Raw genomic sequence first — 22508 nt, 5'->3', positions numbered from 1 at the left:
TTTTGCTGCATAAATATTGTAGTTGTTCAAATGATGAACTTTGATCAGCATCTAGCAAACAGTCAAAAAGTCATGCTATTCCACATAGAAATGGAGAAGAATTTAAGGGAAAAATATTATGCCAGAAGTTACCTACTCCTTTCTTAAAGACAGTTTAGTCTGCTGTTTATATTTGAAAGATTTTATTATTTTCTGAGGTGTCTTTAAAAAAAAAAAGCTTTCTGTGTAAACAGAGACTCCAAGCAATAATATATCTGACCTAAAATGAACTCATAATCCATATTTATATGCTGTAAACAATTAAATACAACAAAAATAAAAAAGCCAATGAAATAGGATAGCACAATGCAGCAGAGTGATACCTTTCCATTGAGAAAAGTAAGATCTTTTGACACTCACCAAGATAATAATTCACAAAGTCAGCAGTGAGAGCTGGCTGTTTATGTTTTCTTCTTCCATCAACACTGGAACTTGTATCTGAAGTATCCACTGGAAAAATGTCTGTGCTAATTCCCATGAGCTCGGCTTTGCGCATGAGCTTCCGTATGGCCGAAGCGCTGCTGGTGAGCGGCCGCGGCAGCTTCTCCCTGGGAACCCAGGCCTGGGGCCTGGTGGTGCGCGCCAGCTCCGCCTTGGCACGATACTGCTGCAGCCTGGCATTGATTCGAGCCTGTAGTGAAGAATTCCACAAATTAAAGCCATCAAGGAACAATTCAAAATTAGTTTTGAGTTATAATTTGGAACACATCCACATTTTATTTTCATTTTAAAAGCTGCACAATCTAATCAATGCCATTTTCACTCCAGAGCTCTACAGCTCAAGAAACAGATGCTGATACAGACATTCCATTTTACCTCAAAGTGCACACACAAATGACACTATCCTTTCACTAGGTTTTGGAGCTATGTACACATTTCTTGATGAGATTTCTCCATTGATGAAAGCAACAGATGACTGCTGGCTTTGAGACAGCCCCTTCCAATAACAGTTTGATGGGACTGTGAAAACTCACTACTGGTAGAAGCTTTGGTTGACCTACCACATATACGTTTAGATACACATTAAATTGATATATTCATGAGCAACACAAGTTAATGAAGAGCATTTGTACCATATTTGACATACTTTTGTAGGAACTCCTTTCTCAGTGCCACTTCTCTTTATAAATGTTAAACTTCCTGATTATAATTTGTCAAGAACACAACCCAAACAGAAGTGAAGCAGACAAGAGAAACTCGCAATATATATTGTTGATGACATCTGTATATTTGTGACCATCTGGGAGATCTACCCCAGAAGATCAAGCTGTTACTGACAGTTGGAAAACGCTGTCTTGAGGGAACTCTATGAAGTGGCAATTCTGGCAGAAACTGACATCAACATACAAACCTTCAGAGGCAAAACTCCAGCTGACTATCAGTTAGAAGCTGTTTACTTGCCTGCACAAAGAAGAAACTAAACTAATGTGACTGCCCCACCATATGGTGTAAGATACTCCTGAGACAAAAGCAAAAAGTGTGCATATACATACACTCCATGGTTAAGGAACATCTCTGATTTCAAACAGAATCACTGAAGGTAGTACTGCAGACAGTTTAACACATTACCTTACTAGGTCTTGGAAAGACCAAGACCAAGAAACAAGAAACAAAAAATTTGTGACCAAGAAACAAAGCAAGTATAGCTTACAGGCCAGCTCTGACCCCAGTGGTTTTTTTCTTGGACCCACAACAGCAGACAACAGGTCCACCTACAGCCACTGCTGTACAATACCAAAGCCAGAAGAATGAAAACATGTGCTTGTACAAAACGCATGAAGTCGTCACCTTTGATTTAAGGTGCCTATGACACTATGTCAAGTGACTCCACCTGCAGTTTTCAGCAGTCATTTTTCAGTTTCAAAAATTTTAATCTAAATAATTTATATTAAAAAATTGCAGAGTTTTGGTTTGGGAAAAAGAGGGGAGAGAAAAGGAAATGCTGGGAACTTATCAGCATTAGCATCACTGCTTAATACATGCCTGAAAACAGAGCTAATAAGTCCTGCTGGATCCAAACTGATATTGCACAACCAGCACTTACCATCATATTGGGCAGTGTTCATATTATTGTAATGTCTCCATTACACAGGTACATTTCACATAACTGAGAGCTGAGTATATTCAGCAAGCATTATGAAACCAGTTTTAAATCAAGCTACATGAAGTTCAATACCCAAAAAAATATTTTATGCACAATTCTTCTACGGTACAAATTTGCTCATGCTCATTCTCAACAGCATAGGTCATTTTAAATTAATATTCTCCTATTCAAAAATCTCTGAAGAACTGGACAGGCAAGACTTCTAAAAATAAAAGTTTGATAATATGAAACAATATTTTCTTATCATTACACTATAATTCTCACTTCAGAAAAAAAGCAGATAATCTTGGCCCATAAATAATTTCCATTATTTACAGCATCTGCTACTTTCTACAAATAAATCAGGCAAGTTTTGTTTAGGTAACAAGCTGCTTTTTTGCACAGGTGTGATTCTTCCATGGAACGTAGTTCAGTCTAAGCAGTGAAGCAAACTATGCTAGAAATTCCTCAGAATCAGAAAAGATAAATAAAGGACACACATTGAAACATGAAAGTATGCAGATTCCCTCAGAGGAATTGAAACCTTTGTATCAACACGACTTTTATCAGTTGAGCTTCTGCAGTAACTAAACAGTTTTAAATGGATCTGTCACTAGACAGGGATACAGACTTGCCTAAGGCTTTCAGACAACTCCCACACAGTAGCACAGACTCACTTCTTTGCATACATTATTTCTTTTCCTAGGAAGTCTTTACTATGAAAACAACTGGTACACAGAATTCCACTTAGACCTACAAAATTGGAAATTTAGATAAAAATAGAAATGTCTAATTTTTTCTGGCCTTTTTTCTTGAGAATCTTGAAGAAAATATTAAACAAAATCTATGAATTACAATGAAAAAGAAATTATCAACTTTTTACCTCAAAAACAAAGTAATATTTTTCAATTCAGACAAGCACAGATATTTGGTATTTATTGAAATAGATATATAATATATATGAAATATAACTGCATCATATATAGAGATAATTGTTCTTAGAGACCAAACCCTACAAACAGCTCAGTGCGCTGTTAAATGACCAAGCACTATCAATATATTCCACATTTAATTTTCTACTATAATAACTTTTACCTTCTCTTAATTTCTGTCTTGTTTAACGTGGATTATTAGTACAGAGGCATTTGTGTCATGAATACAATACCTGAGCTTCTGGTGAAAGCTGCTTTTCTCTTTCCTGCAAGGACATTTTACAGTAAGATTGTAAAGCCAAGTAGTTCTTCCGCTTCCATTTTCTGTCTAACCTGTCCGCATGCTGTTTACAATAAGCAAAAAAAGGGTCAGCTATATCCTGTTTCAGAAAAAAACAAAGGGGAAGGAATGAAAATAAGAGTGAGACAAAGTAAGGCCAAAGGGTTCTGAACAGCACAAACATTCTGGCGATTAGTTCACATTTTCAAATAGGCATGTTTTTAAAAACAACTAAAAAGTGTGTTTCAAAATCAATCTTGTCATGTTGATGTAAATTACCATATAGGGTGTTTTCCATTGTTTTTATTGCATGATTCTAAACATTTTAAAATGCATTAATGATTTAACTCTCTCCTAGTCAATTTCTGTACTATATCTGCATTCCCAGGAAAGAAATCCCAGAAAAATAAATTGCTAAGTACAAATCCCTTTAACATATAACATGCATTAATTTCCTGTTGATTCACTTTGCCTTTTAAATTAAATCCTGCAAGTGCATAATAATTCTGAATACTATCAAAAGCAATATATTTGGTTTCTCTAACATTTTTCCAACCATTTTGGTGGCTATACCCTCACATGATTTATCATCTCTCAGATGATTTTTTTCCCATTTTTCATTCCATCATATCTGCACACTATCATGGCTAGGTTTATAGCAACTTTCAGCATCTGCAAACCCCGCAAACAGACTACAAATATCTGAACCATGAAGAGACATGGTTTGAGAAATACATTTAATTGCCTTTGTACTTTCAAAAGTGTACAAACAACATCATAAATCTACAGACTAAGAAAAACTTAAAGCAGTCTTCCTTCATAAAGTAATAAAATATTAATAAATTACCTGCCTATCAAATTTCCCTTTATTCCACTTATAAAACACAGACTAATAAAACTTACTCTTTCCTTACAAGCATATTTTATTTTCACATGAGACAGCTTACTTCAAAAATTAGCTGTGCCCTAACATGAGATTGTGTGAGACCTTGATTAAAAATTTGACAACAGACAACATGTAACAAAATTTTAAGTTGGAAAGGCAAGCAAATACATATATCCAGAGGAAATTCACATAGGGCATTTAAAGACTCAACCTTACACATAATCTATTAAGGACAACAACAATGTGCTATCTTCCTATTTATTGGTCCAACAGAAGAAATTATTTTGTGATTCCTTGATGAATCCCTTAGTGGTCCACTGTTTTCGGAAACGAAAGTGTCAATATCAACAGTGAAAATAAAGCTTGTTTTTGTGTTACCTGTGCCACTTCCTAAGGCAAAGAACTAAATTGTGAAGCTATGAACATGACAGGCTTAATCCAAATGATATTTATCAGGATGAAATTGGACAACCTAAAAGTACTTATACCATAAAAATGAATCAGGAAGTAGAAACTTCAAATCTGAACTGCTTTAGATCATATTACAGGGAAAAAAACTGTTAAGAAAAGATATTAAGAAGGTATCAGGAGGTTATAAATACTTGCTTTTTATTCTGATACCCAAGATTAATGTTATGACAAGGAAAGTCATATCTATGTACCAGAATTTGAAGTGAATACAGGAAAACATGCATGAAAAAGTGGCATTAGAAATGTTTTTAATGTCTCAAGTTTCCTATTCGGTATGAAACAGATTACTCTACTACACAAACAGCTAGGTCAGTATGTCACCCTATGTGAAGTTTAGGAAATAGAATCCCTGTCTGTATTGACTGACAGTCTATTAAGCCAACTTCTGCATTAACTTTCTCTATCCCTTTTTCCAGTCAGTTTCAAAAGACGCTCAGATTTGGACAATTTGGTGAAGGGCTCTCCCTGTACAGTTCTCTTACTCCCTTACTTGTTAGCTACTTAAAAACTTTGTTCAGGACCTGTGAACAAAAAAGCTACCATTTCAGGTCACCTCCATAAACTTTCAATAGAGATCTTTTATTCTACCCTTTCCATACCTACCTCTTCTGCTGCTGCTTCTGAGAGGAGGCCTTCCTTCTGAGCACAGGTCACATGGAAATAAGCTCTGCACATGCCAGCATCACAACTGATGCATACACCAGTTCTGGCAAAACGAGGATCTTCACAAAAGCTGCACTCCTTCATAAAGAAGAATGGAAAAGGCCACAGTAAATATTTCAAGTGCACTTTGCCTAATATTTGATAATTTATGTCATATATATAAAAACCAAACTGGTACATGACTCATGTGTGGTACAGAAACCAAGTATGCTCCCAATGGCTGACACTACTTAAAGCTTCCTGCTTTTTCAACTCCCACTATTAATTTCATTTTCAACAATGTTAAAGTGCTTAAATAATCTAAACAGCATGCTGGATGAATTTTTATATGAACCTCCATGTATTGCACTCCCCTTCAACAAAACAACTAAATACCACCAAAGCAATTCAAACACAATTAGTTGTATAACCATGATATAAAAAAACCTCCACTCCTCAGCACATGCTCAATGAGTTCAGAGGACAAACAACAATAAAAGAGCAGTGCTCTGAATGACTGAAAACCATAGATAATTATGTACATGTCCTTTGATAAGCAATTACTGAGGAGTAAATATGTGACAGGGCACAAACAAATACTCAAAAATCATAAATATCAGTAAGGAAGGTTGTGATTCACTTAATTAAATGTGGCTTCAGATATGTGCATTCTAGACACAGTCACTTGAAAAACAACCAACTGACATCCCTAAATATGGCCTGGAAAAAAAAAGCAATTAACTTATTTTGCAGTCAGATCAATTCCTCAGTCTCTTTCACCACAATTTCAGACCAAATCCCTGTGCCAGCAATCTAGAGAAATGAGCAGATAAGCAGGAAATGGGAACATGCCCTGCTTGAGCAGTGCTGCCATTCAGTGCATAAAGATGGTCTAAAATTATACAGGCATGCATTTCCTAGACTCCTATTTGCTGAATAGAGAGCAAAGTTATCTATCACCTAGAGAAAATATCTCCATGCAGGGAGTTAAACAAAAGAACAGAATGGTAAGGAAAACTCAGTGACTGAAGAATCTCAAAACACCACATGTGCTACACTTGAAGGGCACCCTTTAGTTGTGTAGCTGCAACACCTAAAAGAGAAGAAATTAAATGAAAAAACCTATTATATTAAGCTGGTTTTGAAGGGGGAACGGAACAAAATAAGCTGTTAACTTCCACACTTAATATAGCAAACAACATTTACAGCTTTCCAACAGTAATGAGTCTTCTTCACCTGTACAGGTCACTTTCACCTTACTCACAGCAAGACAAGATGCCCAAATTCTTTACCCTGATCCTATACATCACTCATGATATTAAAAAAAAGGGTATGATTCATTTTAACAACAGTTTGCAAGGTCTGGGGTGCTTGCCCCAACCTTTTACAAACATTTCTAAACAAGGCTAAATGCCTCAGGGGGCCCAGGCCCCCTGACACAGGTATGTTGTTCATGGGCAATCCAAAGTGTTTTAGTCTGTTTTATATATTGTATGCATTTTTAAAACTGCACTACATATTTTCATTTAGTATTCTATTTAACAAATAGAAAAAATTAAAGAAAACAAAAGTGACTTGGCAAAAATGAGACTTTAGAGCTGCAGACTTAGAACCAATCACCTTCCCTTACATTAGCATGATAGATATGGCTTCTCCACACTGTCTCCATTAGCCAAACAAACAGTATTCAGCAAACTAATGAGTGCTGTCCTCTGCCCACTACAATGGTTTTCTGTGGTTTGTTCATGATTACTTTTGATCTAGACTGAAAACATTTACATGTAAAACAATTTTAACTTTAGAACCATGTATTAGTTCAAGTTGAGGGTCCTGTGCTGCTGTGGATTTTGGTAAACACTGCTTTGGAACAGCCTGTTGTATGCATACTAGCTTACATAAAAACTCTAGGTACATCTGCCCCTTTCTTAATCAACTTAACGTCCCATCTCTCATCTTATGAATCCTCCTCGCTTTCCATTCACATTTTGTCAATCTGCCACTGACTTTAAAAGCAATTAGCACCTCTTTAAAAAATCAGGGAAGCTGGGCAAAAACAGTGACAGAAATTACAGAGAACAGTGGTAAGGGAACAGATAGAAAGATGGAGGGAAGAGCAGGTAGGTTGGAGGTATAACAACCATTTAATAAACTTTATCTCATTTTCAGTCCTTAACCTCACTACAAAATTGCTATAAAAAAGAAAAATCAAGTTGGGAAGATGCTTTTTATTCTATTACATGTAAAACCATAAAATACAGCTACCTGTTGCCACTACATCTTTTCTAAACTTACCTTTGCACCATACTTGGAATAATTCATTTCTGTTAGTGTTACTGGCCGCAGCTTGTCAATATCTCCAAATGCCACTCCTGGAACATAGAGGGCACAAACAATGTGGACCCACCTAAAACAGCGGACAAAATTAGGTTACTGTTATCAACATTTTGATCCTATATTATACTCACCATTTTCAGATTTCAAAGTGCCTTGTAAATGCTGCAGACGCTAGCTGAAACACTTGAAGGAAAGTACATTAAAAGCAGGGGTGGAGTGCCTATTTGGATTTCAGGAGCTCAGACACTGAACCATAGAGCAAGGCCTTTCAAAGGCACTGGCATTGCTCTGCCTGTCTGGATCAAGGGCTGGGCTACCACCACCTTTATGTTCTGATGGCTCTCCCAAGGGCTCCACACACTTTTCAAGGAACATGAAAAGTGTATGAAGATTTTGGTGTTACTTATAAAGCTAAGGCAGACAGATATTTTCATAATGTGGCAGGGGGTAGGAAGAGAACAAACAAAATTATACAGGTAGTCACAGCAACACTGAGCTCTGAGCATATAGCTATGAAGCACTCAAAACACAGCATCAGTCAGACTTTGCACTGTCAGTTGCACCTGTTAGTATCACCAAAACTAACTAGTTTTAAGCAACATCAAGATGACTTGCATTCAGGAATAAACACATCTGAGTAGCACAACAGAAAGGCCTATCTGAAACTCAGATAAACAGACTTAGTTTACTTAGTTGTTCCCTTCTTCACTGGCCATAAAAGATCTAGAGAGCAAGAGGTCTAAATCTTCAGCCCTGAGGGGTAGGAAATGAATCTGGACCTTGGAGTATAGTAATAGAATGTCACACAATGGTAAAGGCTTCAACCTCAAGACTGCTTTTTGACACTCATCTCCCTAACCTTCTGAAACTCTCAGCTACCCAAAAATAGCCTTGCAGCAGAAGACAAATTTTCCTCTTCTTCTTCTTCCATTGTTCTGGTAATAAATACTTTCTAAAAGATCCAGCTCTCACTGTCACAAACCATCAGTTAGCAACAAACTCAAAATCTGCACGGCATGCATGACTCAAATTAACTGAGACAAACTACTGCAAATAATCTTACTGTTTTATCAAAATTCAGGAAGCATTTGCTACTCCTTGCACCAGGTGGGACAAAACCGTGACAGGCAGAGGGTCAAGATTGCTATTTTTTAAATTATTTTAAGATATTCAAGAAAATGGCCTTTCAATTGCAGAGACTGTAGCTAACACTTTGAACCTATAAAGTCCCACATGATATATATTCAACTAGAGACTTCAGACATAACTAAGCTGAAATAGCCTGCTTGAGCCTCAGCAAGCGTGTTAATTCAGCACTTTACAATCTTCCCAGTCATTACTGTTTAACAGTAAATGTAACACTAGTGAAGACTAAAACTCTCTTCTGTTCTAATCAAATAATAGAATCTACTCCCTGTATTCAAGAAGACTCATGATGATGTGAGAAACACTTCTCCCCTTGTCTCTTTTAACAGGGATTCAGTACAGACCTGTTACCACCTGCTAAAATCTGCACCCATGCTGCTGTGCTCTTTTTCCCAATCTTCTACCACTGTTCAGCCTATCTCTTCTCCCTCCTCTTTCCTTTGTATGTCAATTTTAAAAATTCAGTTATACCAAAGCAATAACATCCTTGGTTCAAGTGTACTTAAAACAGCTACTGCCATTAACTAGCTGCTTACAAATGAGAGAAATACTGAAGTTGATGGTTAAACTATTCAGGAGCTCCATGTAGCCCTGGTTTCCCAAAGCAGCACACTTCTCATCACCTGTTCTTAGACCTACAATGATGGAATTTATAACACTCAGATTTATTAAGTTTCATGTTATTTATGAATCATATATTCCAACAGAAATTACAAAAAAAGCAAAATATGAAAGGTTCAGTAACAAGCTCAAAAATACATCTATATTTCAGTCTTTACAGAAGAAAACAATGATCTTTCAATGCACAAAACTGGTGAACAGACTATTTACTTACCATTTTCCCCCCAAACAGTCCAAGATATTAACTGGATAACAGAAAAATCCCAGTAACAGTAAGAAACTACTTAAAAGCCATTAAATTGCTTCACTCTGTAAGAAATTTCCCAGTAAATCTAACAAGCCACAACACTGACTGATTCTTTGTATCATAACTGACAAGATTCTTTTCCCTTTTGTATTTAAAAACAAATATTTATCCTATGGCTACTCATATTTGGGAAGCTAAGTAGTAAATTCCCTTTAAAACATATGAACTTAAAACAATTAGAATTACGTATATACCAAATACACATTTATATGGAAGAACTGCATTGTTTCGCCTCCACAAATTTTACTAGTATTCTTCACATCCACAAAATTATTTGGTCACAGCACTGTTACTATAGGAAGAAGCAAAGAAAATTTAAAGATGAGTTACAACCTTGTCTTTAAACAATGTAGTACAAATATGGCAGCCTGCTAGCTGCCAGAGAGCAAGCTGAGACACTCAAGTGTTCTGCCCAATTTCTTCCTGCTCGGAAAGGGAGAAAACCTCATCAGTGGTTTTATTACAGCAGAAACACTCCAGCATGCCACCACAGACCTCCAACTTAATATGATGTTACATGTAAAAAAACAGATTCTTCTCATTAGTATATGAAAAGTACATCTTCTATCTGACTCCCCAGAGAACCAGTGGAGGCACAACCAATCCCTGCAGGGGAGCAATGGAGCAGCAGGTGCCACCTCTGCCCTTCCATGCTGCATCCAGGAGTGGCAATAGCTTGGCCTAAATCACTACCATACTTTTATGAAATGTTCCTCTACTAAAAAAAAAGCATATGTACATGCTTAAATGCACATTTTGGTAAACATTATGATTTACTAAAATAAATACCTCATTGACATGAGCCTATTATACTTGTTTATAAAAGGAAATTTAAAAAAAACCCAAAACAACTAAATACAACACACAGAATGAGACCTGTAACCTTGAGATAAACAGACTTCTTGTTTGTAAACAAAAACATCTGAATTCTGTAGGGCTTCTTTTCTATACTCTTCCTTTAAATTAAGGTGTGTAATACAGAACAACTCTTTATAAACAGAAGTTACATATCTCCACAATTATTATTCTTAACAAAAATCCAAGGTTCTGGTTGGAGATTTTTGATAGTAAGTTTTAATACAGCCCACTAAACATACTCTCCGAAGTTCAATATAAAGATACACATCTACAAGCAGCTGCTTTCTCAATTTAATTTGCACAGTTTTTTCATGCTCCACTGGTGTATTTAATGCTGCTGCACTCTGTAGGAGTTTATCTACGATAAACCCAACAGCTGGCTGCTTGCTTCATACTGACCTTCTCAAAATGTTTCAGTGTATGTCACCCAAGTATTGCAGTAGTACAGATTTAAACTGCCATTTCTGTGTGATTGGCACATAAGTGCCTCATTTCTTTAACCACCTATATGTGAACTCAGACCTGAATCTTTATTAAAAAACATATACAAGTCAGTCAAGTTCACAGCTGAAGCAGCTTCAGCTGCTTTTAATACCAGTTCTAAATATTTTCCTGCTCATTTATTTAGCTGCACATGTTTTAGAAGCTTGTAATTAAGACAAATTGGGTAATCAAAGAAGAATAATCTTCCTTGTTACTTTACCATCCATTTAGCTGGGAGCAATGATGACAGATGTTGATTAGGAAGGAAGAAAAACTCCATACTGAAACAAGGACAGAATTTATATTTTTGGATAATAGCAGTTTGAGAAGTAAAATTTCATAAATTCACATTTATACATGTGAAACTGAGAGATTAATGTGAAAAGGCTTCTGCTAAGAAATTAAGCACCTCATTATTCTAATGATTCACCTTTCATAAAAAGAGAGAAATTATTCCAATTCGATTATGAAGAGAAACTGACTAGGTTTGGTTTGTGTTATTTTAAGCACTGATGCATATGGAGAAATTATTTTTAACAGGTGGTAAGTGGATGAAGGGCAATGGTGAGGCAAAGGAATCTGTTACTTAGTAGTCCCTTCCTGCTAATACATCAAGAAAACCACTGAGTTGGATTACAGTTAACTGAGTACAATGGAAACATAATGGACACAGTCCCAAGACCCCACCCCTAGTCTGCAGTGTCCCCTACCCTTGAGGATTCAAATTTATAAATAAATAATAAAAAGAGAGCACAGGAATTTTCACATATTAATAATGTCAACTAGTAAATAGCAATTGGTATCTGTTGTTTTCTAGTATATAACCTCTTCATCTGGGAGAATAAACTTATCCAGAATAGCAATATCCAGCAAATGAAGATATAATAACAATAATAAAATATTGTGATAATGCCCACTGTCACCAAGGTAGGCATGTGCTTCTGCACAGACAACCAATATAACAAAGAAAATACTTCCAGGTTAACTAAAAGCATATCACCACTTCACAAGAAAAAAATTAAGTAATTATTAAAGTGCTAACTTATAATTTCTACTAGGATCGCATGGGAAGTTATATATATGTAAGGCTTAAATTGTTTGCAGAACACAGGAATAAAAATGTTGAAATAACATTTGCCAGGTTATATCAAGTCTAACACTTCCTGTTACACAATTGACTTATAGTCTTTAAGAGTAATTTTTTTTGCATACAGAAGCATTATTACCAAAACAGAAAACAAATGGAAAAGCACAATTTGCTTAGTTGTGTAAAGGCTTTATAAGGAAGATGCACATAGACTCTTCAACCTACTACAGACCAAAAACAAGGATCTGAACCCTGAAAGTATTTAAAAATCATGAATACCTCCAAGGTTCAAAACCATTCACTACAAACCTTGTCTCATTTGTGTAACTTTTTTTTTAAAGCTTATGAAAAGTGCAGCACCTGAAAACTCCTTTTCACCACACACCTGCAATTTATACAACCACAAAATGTATGGGAAAAACCTTAATTTTCATGGTCAATTAATTAAAAAAAACCCAAACAAAACCATGAAGCCATGGTTTTGCAAAAACCTAGTAATACTAAGCAAAACCTAGTAATACTAAGCATAAATCAGAGATCACTGATACAGCTTTTGTCTTTAGTACAGATAACTAGTTATCATAAACATATATATATATATTTATATATCTTAATTCTTTTTCAAACATGACAGGAATTGAAGACATCATCAGAATTAATCTGTTTATTCTCAAATTAGACATTAATTCAATCCTAAACAGAAGTAAAGAATATTCTCAAAAATCAAGAATATAATCCTCATAATTCTAAATAATCATAATATACAAGGTCTGTCTGAATACCTTTAGCACATCTTCAATATAATTTTATTATGCTACTTTTTCCCATTACCTGCCATTACTGACCCAGTCCTTTGCTCTACTAAAATAAAAACATGCAGTTTTCCTCCCACTTACATCCTATTTGAAAGTCAATAGACTTGAGCAGAGTCTCTACAAGGTATAAGAAAAAACCCAATATTTTAAAGGTAAGATAACACCAAATTCAAAACATCGCTTATTCAGTCTTACCTGCCTGCATCAGTCTCCTTGAAGATCCCATCCTGGTTGGGACACAATTCACAGCTAGGTGTGACACCACATTTGCATGCATCACAAAACCAAGGCTCTGTGGAATTTTCTGAAGCTGAACTCATGATAGAGTCACTCTCTCCATCAACACCATAGCAACCTACACACAGGACAAATGGAAGATCAGTGTAAGAAGGGACAATTGTAGAAGTAGCCACTTGCCAGTTATGACTTCAGAAGGAAACATAGACATATATCCATTCAGGAGAACAATTCAAGAGAAATACTGAGATACTAAAGAAAGTTTACAATTGCTTTTGAAATTATTATGGTTAGTGCAAAATTTACATTTTCAAGTGAGTTTAATTCTATAAAGTCATCTGTTTTATGTGATTGTATTAGATTACAACCAAAACAGTAAGAAAAAAGACTATTTCACTTTATTCTTCTAGCTATTAGGAAGAAAAGAAAACAAGACCTGAAGCAACCAAAGATTAAAAAACACTCAATGCTTTTTTTTTGAGTAAAGAAATATATTTCAAAATAAAAGCAACAAGCTCTTCTCCCTGAGAATGAACATTTTTTGGATGGAAGGAAAGAGTGTTTGGATTTTCTTGTAGAGGTTCATTACGGCAGTAGAATCCAGTTAACAATTATGCACTCCACTTTTCCATTCAGCATGCAAATAAACTACAAAAGAATAGACACATGAAATAAAAAAGACTATTTACCTACTTTATGGGTTGTAAAACTGACCTTAAGAACTCCTGTGCAACTTAAAAACCAAACTATAGTTTGTGGAGTACAAACTGACAATTTTGAGACACCACACTGGTGATTGATGATATATTTGTATCTGGTCTTAAATTATAGCTAGGCTCAGTCATACAGTTTCTCCATTCCTCAATACAACTAAGGGCATTCTTTATGATTGCTAAGACACCTATGCATGCTTAATTACCACAAATTTAGGAAAACAGTGTCTTTAAAGTGATTTGTTATTTAAATTTTGTACAAGAGCAAGAGTTGTATTAGTACCACCACAAATGACAAAAAGAAAAATACTAAAGCTAATCACCACAAAACTGGTTTTCAATATCCCACGTTTTGAACATTTAGCTGCTATTCAATAGGAGAAAAAATATCTAATTGTCAACACTTAAAACATAGTAAAGATTTTAGTAGAAAATTACATTCAGCTATTTATCTAAGGCAACAATCAAGTCAAAATTTGTGCTTTCAAAGCAGTAAAATTACTCAATTCTGCAATTAAATAGCAACATGATTTTTTACTTTGTTTCATTACCCGCTGGCTGTAATAAAATAGCAACAGTGCTCCAACTGCCCTTGCAACAGAAACAGAGGTCTGCACAATATACAGAAACTACACTCAGGAAATAAGCAACGCTGCAGGAACCGCTTAAGAAACACAGTCTTCCATTACAGGATGAGCCTCATCAGTAAGAATTAAAATAAGATGACAGAATGTTTCTTTTCATAATAAAAAGTGTCCTAGAATGAAAGGACAAGTAACATGCAGAAGTGCATTCACAGACAAATTTCATTAGGGATATACAAGATCATATAGCTCATGCATAGAGTCACTCCATCTTCCTTATAATGTGGTATCAGCTTAAAGCAACATTCCACAAAACTAATTTTTCTAATTCAAATAACACAATTTTGAATAGATGCCAGTAAATCTCCTTTTCAGCAATAACACTAATGTACAAACACATGGCCCATTGATATCATAGAGCTGAGGAACCTTTTAGTAATTCCTTTAGAATTCAAAACATATTAACATTTTCTTAAAAGTACTTACTAAAAATTTCTTAACATTACAGATGCAGTAATACTGTCCTCAACCCACACAACAAAATAAAATCAGTTTCTTTTAAACACTGATGCTTCTTCACCAATTGAAAGTAATTAGATTTGGTCTTCTAGCCTAAGTGCCATCAGTCTACTAAAATTAGAATGATGACCTCCCCAAACTCTCTTACCTTCATACAGAAATAGCTGCTTTATAATACTTATCAGTCATTTATACCTCATTGTTTTTTATCTTTCCTCCTAGAAAATAACACAAATGTGCTGCAATTATTTAGATCCTTATCACATGTGCTGGCATTAAACATTATTTCTATAACAATACAAATATACTTTCCAAAGTGGGGGGGGGGGGGAAGTCCATATTTTTAACCCATTTTTTTGCCCCAATTTGTATATAAATCTTAGTGACAGCTTTAAAGAGTTTAAGAACACTGACAGATATGGAGATGTTTACTCTTTCACATAACTAGCATTTAGTAAAAGCTGAACACCACACTGTTACAACTAAAAGGGGTGGTCTTTAGCTGGAGAAAACAGATTAGATTACCATGAACCATTGCTGATAAAAACATCAAAACAATCTGGTCCACCACAAAGCTGGAGAAAAGGAAATCTAGCCTGTAAGACTGGCGCTGACCTGGTGTATGCTGCCAAATAAAGCTGCTGAATCAAAGCTGCAATACAAAACCTTGCTGGCTCTGAAGTTAGGTTTCACAGAAGATACTTTGTAATTGTTCTTGAATGACTTCTGGTAAGAGTCAATTTCAGTATACTCCAAAGTCTAAATAAATCATGAACATAAATATAAATTAAATATATCATTTTAGAACCCTTAAAAATGCTGAAAACAGCAAAGGTTCAACTTACTATTACCTGCCTTATTTTGCTATGCTGAAAAAATTATTTTGTTCCAATTAACAAAATTTTTTAAAAGTATTATTTTCATGACTTCAAAATGCATAGTTATGCAAATACAAAGCTGCTACTTGGTAAATCATTCCATCCCGTACTGAAGATCAATTTAAAGTTGCTCAATCCAATGATTCTGAATGAATTATTGGGAATTACTGGTGTTGGAACAGAAAGCAACCTAAGGGCTCACTTAGTAAAAGCATCAGGAGGTAATCTTTAGGTTCCCTCTAAAAGTACTCCAATTGTACAGACTGTGTGACTACTTCAGGCCCGAAAGCACAACAGGGGAAAGGATACAGAACCTGTAAAAGACATGTTTGGTTCCAAGTAATATCAGTGCACCTTTGACCTATTTGGCATTAAGTCAACCAGCTGCCCCTATGACTGGAAAATATGCTGAAGAAAATCAAGTAACTTTCAAACACTTTGCTTAAAATGCATGATGTCTTTCCTTGACATTCACAAAAATTTTGAAGTCTGTGTCTTCACACCCCTAAGAGCTCCTTTTGAACTTAAGTTCCTTAAATCCTCATGTTTGCATACTCTTAGATTTCTGTATCATAACTCCATTTCGGACACCTCTTTGAACACCACTAACACTAAACAATAAAACCAGTTTAGTATAATACTAACCTTTGAATTTAAACACATGAAATTCAGAAGGTAAAATCTTCACACCACTTTCTGTTCCATTAATGCCATCCATATATTACGATTACAACCAAGTTGCCTGTCAAATGTATGCCATTAGATACAGAAAACAAACTTTTTATTCCCTGATTTTGATGCCATTTTACTCTGCCAATAGCTTATATTTTCATGTGATTGTCAATAAAAAGAAATTGCTCACACTTTAAAATAATACCATTAAAACAATTGTTCTGAAATTTATACCACTGAGAGAAACAGATATAGAGACCTAATTCTTTTTGTGGCTGCAGCTGGTCCTCTCTTTCTCTCGGAAGGCAATTTTTTACCAAAGAGGATATCTGCATGCACCAACTACATCTATATATACTCTGAAACACAAACTATATAGTAAACCCTATGTTGGCAAAATTAAATGTTGTGAGATCGCAGTATTAAAAATATATTTCATTCAATTTTTAATTGGACCAACAGTCTAAAACAAATATATTAATAATTTAATGCATCATAAATTCAGAACAATATTTTTATTTAGTAAATGGAGAGTACTAAAGTACATGATTTTGAAAAATGGATTTTTATACCAGATAGCAGCAGACCACAGTAAGGGGCAAAATTAAAATGCAAAAATATTTTATTACACTGTAGAGCATATGGCAACTACACTATCATTTTTAGCAAGAGAATTTTTACTCTCTAACAAACACACCAAAGTACAGTAAGAAACAAAGATAGGAGATGGAAAATAAACTGCTCAAAAAATGTAGAACTTTTCTCTTTTAAGCCACAGCAACTAACCCAAGGACAACAACTGGCAAGCATCCTACCTACACTTGTGGCACATGCTACGATGTGTGCCAGACAACTTCAGACACACTGCAATCAAGACATCAAAAAAACTGACAACACAGTTGGAGGTGTCCTGTTATTACAAGATCTTAGCACAAATGCGTTTATCCAGAATGACAGATTGGTGTCTAAAAAAGACTTTTATAAAAAGAAATGACAATTATCTTCATACAGAAGTAAAAATTCTGAAAAGGAACGGTACAAATTCAGTAGGGAATATTTTTTTCCCTTTTTTTGTGTTGGGGGGGAGAGGGAGGATGTGACAGGGACAGGCTGATATGTGAAATGAGAACACATTTTTAATTGATAGACTTATTAATTAATTACAGGCTTTTCAAACTAAAAGATGAATGCACTGTGTAAGAGTGGGTATGAAATTAGCATTACACATATGCTACTTTGCAGTTTTAAAGGCAGTTAAAATTCAAACCAGTTATTTACTCCACTAACTATAGATTTTTGGACAAGTGTCTGCAGTGCAAAGACAGCTTTCGGACAAGTGATGGAGGCCATGCAAGTGATATGAACCTCACACGGTAAACAGTTGTATTAGAAAGTAATTTCTCACAATCTCAGAACTCGTCACTAAGTCAAGTACAGGTATTTATTAAGGGTCCATGACTTTAGGTCTGAATGAAAACTCCCCTCTAACTCTCGGCCATATTGTTTCTTCCACGTGAGCTCTGACAGAGTTGTTCCCAGATGAGTTATCACCCTCTTTTTCCAAGGAAGACCTTATGTAAGAGCTCATTAATGCAAGCAAGCAATCCAACAGGAATATAAGCCACAACTGAACAGGCAGCTGCTGCACCAGGTCCTCAAAAGGAAAAGGTGGCAGCATCATATATCCAGGAGGGAGACCTGATGCCCAGAAGAAGTAGGTTTGACTCACAGGAGTATTTTCTCAGCTGATGAATAACTTCACATTAAAACTGAAGTGGCTGCCATAGAAAAACATCTCTCAGGCACCAAGGTATAAGTCATGGGTGTAGGACCCCCTCCCAGTGAAGAAAACAGTAGTCAACAAGGAGAAGGAGAAAATAAGGTCTTCAGGGAAAGAGCAATCAAATTCTCAATATCATCATTATGTGGGACCCTGGGTGGGACACCAGTAGGGTGTGAAAGGAGTGCATTCCTTCCACATAATTATTTACCATGCTATAGAGAAGAAAACAGGCTCATACATAATACCACTTGAAATTGCACACAAAAACTATGAAGAAAACCCCTGTGGTATTCCACCAGCTTGCTTTGGGCATTTTGGAATAAATCAGATTGCAGGAAATGGGCATATTTATCTTCCTAAGTGCAGGTAAACATCACTGCATTGATTTCTATCCAACTCATAAATAGGAGACTCTTCCTTCAATACTGTATTCTGAAAAACTCAAAAGCTCAAACATTATAACTAATTTCTGGACACAACATGATACCTGCAGCCATAGCAACATATCTACTAAAGGAAACCTGAAAAAATAAAACCAAATTCTTGGATTTCACTGTGTTTACAAAACACATTCACTCATTACTGGAACTTATTTTTCAAACTACCAAGCAGCTGCATATGAGAATACAAAGGACTATAAATACAGTCTGTATCTGTGATCTGGCTAAACATTTCCAAAGTACAGATCAAAGCCAATTCTATTAAGAGTAAAACTTGCTTCTATTAACAGTAAAAAAATAATTCTCAAAGCCATGTTTATATGATTAGACAGTAATCACCTTTTCAACTACTTTTCAATTTATTTTGGAAATCAGCCAAATTGAATGATTAGGCAAACAGAGCCAAAAAGTAACAGTTGCATTGCATTTTGGTTCTGACTGTAACTTCTTAATGATAGGCTGTCTTCATGTACCACTTGTGCATTCAAAAGTAAATGGTCAGTCAGTGACCACTAGGCAGGAGTGCAGAAATCTCCAAGTCATTGAACATATGTGTATATATAAGATCACTGGATCAAACTAAAGCTTCAAAGGTTCCATTTTTTTTATAATTGTTCTGCTTTTGGCTGGGGTGGAATTAATTTTCTTCATAGGGGCAAATGTGTGGCTGTGTTTTGAATTTGTGCTGAACACAGTGATGATAATGCAGAGATGTTTTTGTTATTGAAGAGCAGGATGTGCACAGAGCCAAAACCTCTTCTATTTCCCCTACTGCCACACCAGCAAAGAAGTTGGGGGTGCATGGGATACTGGGAGGAAATACAGCCAAGACAGGTGATCCCAACTGACCACAGCGATATTCCAGACCATGTGACATCACACTCAGTATACAAAGTGAAGGGAAAAAGGAGGAAAGGGAGGATGTTTAAGGTGATGGAGTTTGTCCTCCCAAGTAACCATTACATATGAGGGGGCCCTGCTCTCCTGGAGATGGCTGAACACCTGGCTGCCCATGGGATGCAGTAAACAAATTCCTTGTTTTGTTTTGCTTGTGTGCATGGTTTCTGCCTTCTCTATTAAACTGTCTTTAACTCAACTCATACATTTTCCAGCTTTTACACTTCACACTCTCTTCTGATCCTGCCAGTGGGGAAGTGAGCGAGCGGCTGTGTTGGGCTTGGTGGTTGACAGGGGTTTAAACACAACAGAAATATTTTTATTTGCTGCAAGCAATTATTTTAAAAAATTACCGAAAAAAGCTCAGATTTAAAACAGCACTTGCGTTTACTTATTATAAAATATTCAAGTACAGAAAAACACAGCAAAATAACTGTCCATTTCTATTGAAACTATATTCATACATATCTAGAAATAAAACATACCCACAGAGTGTCAAAGTAAAACTCCAAACTGTTCAGCTTCAAATTGTTGTTGTGGAAATTTACATTTATATCACAGTCATCAATTACTTTCACATACACAGCTTGCTTATTTTTCTCTTAGACTTCACCTATTCAAACAGAATTTCACAATTGCTTCACATACACTGTCAAGTATTTATTATTAAAATTATTTGCACAGAGCTAACTAAACATTCGACCACAAATGTAAAAAATCAACCAACATGTACAGTCAATTATCTAGTACACACTGTAGAACTTATCAGAACAAACTAACAAATTAAATATTTTTAATTAATCTATTTTACTTTGTTGCAATGACAACAAAAGAAACACACAAATTGCACTCTTTGTATCAGTGGGACTACAGGGAATCTTTGCCTGGAACACTGTAAAAAGAAGAGCAGTAATTACTTTTAAACATATTTTAAACCACTAAGATTCAAGTGACTTTTGAACTATGGAACAACTTTCCTCTAGAGGAAATCCAGCTATAATCTTACTTTAGTAGGGACAGAAGTTTAGTAAACTAAATAAAATGAGGGTGTGACCTTTTGGGGATTTTTAAAGTACTCCTCCTGAATAAAAAAAATTTGCCATCATTTCATTCTAAAGTGGCAGAGAATCATTTTTCTATCACAATCATTCTTCACTTTAGTAATCATTACAATAATTAAATAAATCTTATGGAAAAATTTTCAGAGCGCTCCACAGCTTTAGAGTTTGGATGTATTAACTGGATGTAATGTCTGGGGAATTCTCAAGCATGCATTTGTAACTATCAGCAAAAGATGCTTTTTTTTGTTCCTCGTGAGTTAATATTAGACTGTACTAGGGGAAAAATAAGATCTATCAAGGTTGCATAAAACTAACTTTTAGATAGTTACTGCATTTCAAAACAAATATATTCTGCACACTACTTTCCAAAAAACTTCATGGATACAGAAGAAGGAATTCTACAAGACACACAAATTTAGAAGCCGAACACTTCTAGAAGGCAATAAGACCTGACTAATGCCCTCAAAGGCACTTGGAACGTGATCCAGCTCATCATAAATTAGGTCAACTGCTCTCTAAGTACCACTGACAGTATGGATTAGCTCTTCAAAAGACCACAACAGGTTCAAGAGTTAGAAGCACACAATGTAGGGCATGTGAATGACAGGACAGAAATTCCATCCTCAGTTTCCTAAGTGATGTCAAGCAAAGAACGGAACTACATCCCAATGCATGAAAACTACTGTTTTGAAACAGTTTTCTATCTTGCATGAGAAAACTGAAGTATGAGTATGGGATTTATAAAACTACTTCCTACCTAGAAAAACATTCCAAACAGATTTTAAAAAATTAAATTAAGGAAGTCATATTAAATAAATGCCTTGTATGCTTCTGAAAAATAAAAGCCTAGTTTCTTTTTATTCCAAAAACTGCAGTAGTTTAATCTCATTTTCCTGGGAAAACTTAAAAAAAGGGGTGAAGGCCTAAAATAGTACAGGATACAAGGAAAAAAGCCCCAGAGTGATTAATGGAGAAACAAAGATTTTGTTTTTTAACAAAAGAGGTGTGCCTCTCTGTGTTAGTATCTCCCCTACCTTCCAACCTCAAGAGAAAGAGCAACAACACACAACACAGTCTGATCTTCCACATAAAGCTGTTAAAATTCCATACATTCACCTAAATTATTATTCTGTTCTGTAAAACCAGATCACCTACATTTATTACACACACAGAGTCCAGATTTTGAAGGAATTTGTGAAACAACTTGAGTATGTTCTAACTTCAAAATTCTCCTGTATTAAAATGTCAGTGAAAATTATGAGGAAGTTCAAGACTAGCTGTTTTCACTAATAAATAAATGCCATGGGGAATACCTTTCTTCTTCCCCTTCTCTCTGCCATTTTGGAACAACAAAATTATACGTGAAATAACCTTTCCTTTTAGAAGGCCTCCTATTCTCATTATCTTATATCCCAATTATGCAATCGAATTCATACACTGAAACAGGTAAGACAAAACACATTAACAGAATATCCTAAAGTGAAAATACAGTACATAGCTCCAATATTTGCACACTGTAATTCATTGTGTCAGTATCTGTAGACTATGTCCCATCCCACAGGTTCTTATTTTTGCATTGCCAAGTAGAAGATGGGTGTTACACCACTAAAAAATATCAATGCAGTATTACAAAAGAATACCCACCAGCAGTGAAAGGTGTTGTTTGAAGAAAATAAGTCAAAATTTTATTAAAAGCAAAGCATATGCTTTCCTTCTGCAACAAGAATGAAGGGTTGTATT

At 35.4% G+C, this 22508-nt stretch overlaps 1 protein-coding gene and 1 long non-coding RNA gene across 6 annotated transcripts in view; both read right to left on the bottom strand.

The window, feature by feature from the left end:
- The window catches only part of PHF14 (PHD finger protein 14), a 159422-nt gene that overhangs the window by 120200 nt on the left and 16714 nt on the right, over positions 1–22508 (bottom strand). For all 4 annotated transcript variants that reach the window (XM_064411201.1, XM_064411191.1, XM_064411210.1 and 1 more), the window contains exons 5-9: positions 13180–13339; positions 7626–7737; positions 5295–5432; positions 3288–3434; positions 400–670 (exon numbers count right to left, since the gene is read on the bottom strand). In XM_064411201.1, coding sequence (XP_064267271.1) covers positions 400–670; positions 3288–3434; positions 5295–5432; positions 7626–7737; positions 13180–13339 — 828 coding nt within the window. The remainder of the gene's footprint in view (positions 1–399; positions 671–3287; positions 3435–5294; positions 5433–7625; positions 7738–13179; positions 13340–22508) is intronic.
- Positions 13351–22504, bottom strand: LOC135295124 (uncharacterized). Of its 2 annotated transcripts, none has more exons than XR_010357164.1 (4): positions 20193–22504; positions 15653–15796; positions 15186–15255; positions 13351–13869 (listed from the first exon to the last, which is right to left on the bottom strand). It is a non-coding gene; the product is annotated as an uncharacterized LOC135295124 (long non-coding RNA). The 2 variants fall into 2 exon arrangements; XR_010357163.1 differs by lacking the exon at positions 20193–22504 and adding an exon at positions 16561–16658.

This window comes from Passer domesticus, chromosome 1 (genome assembly GCF_036417665.1).
Source record: "Passer domesticus isolate bPasDom1 chromosome 1, bPasDom1.hap1, whole genome shotgun sequence".
Taxonomy (NCBI): Eukaryota; Metazoa; Chordata; class Aves; order Passeriformes; family Passeridae; genus Passer; species Passer domesticus.
Note: the sequence above shows the minus strand (reverse complement) of the source record. Positions and strands in the feature narration are given on the sequence as shown.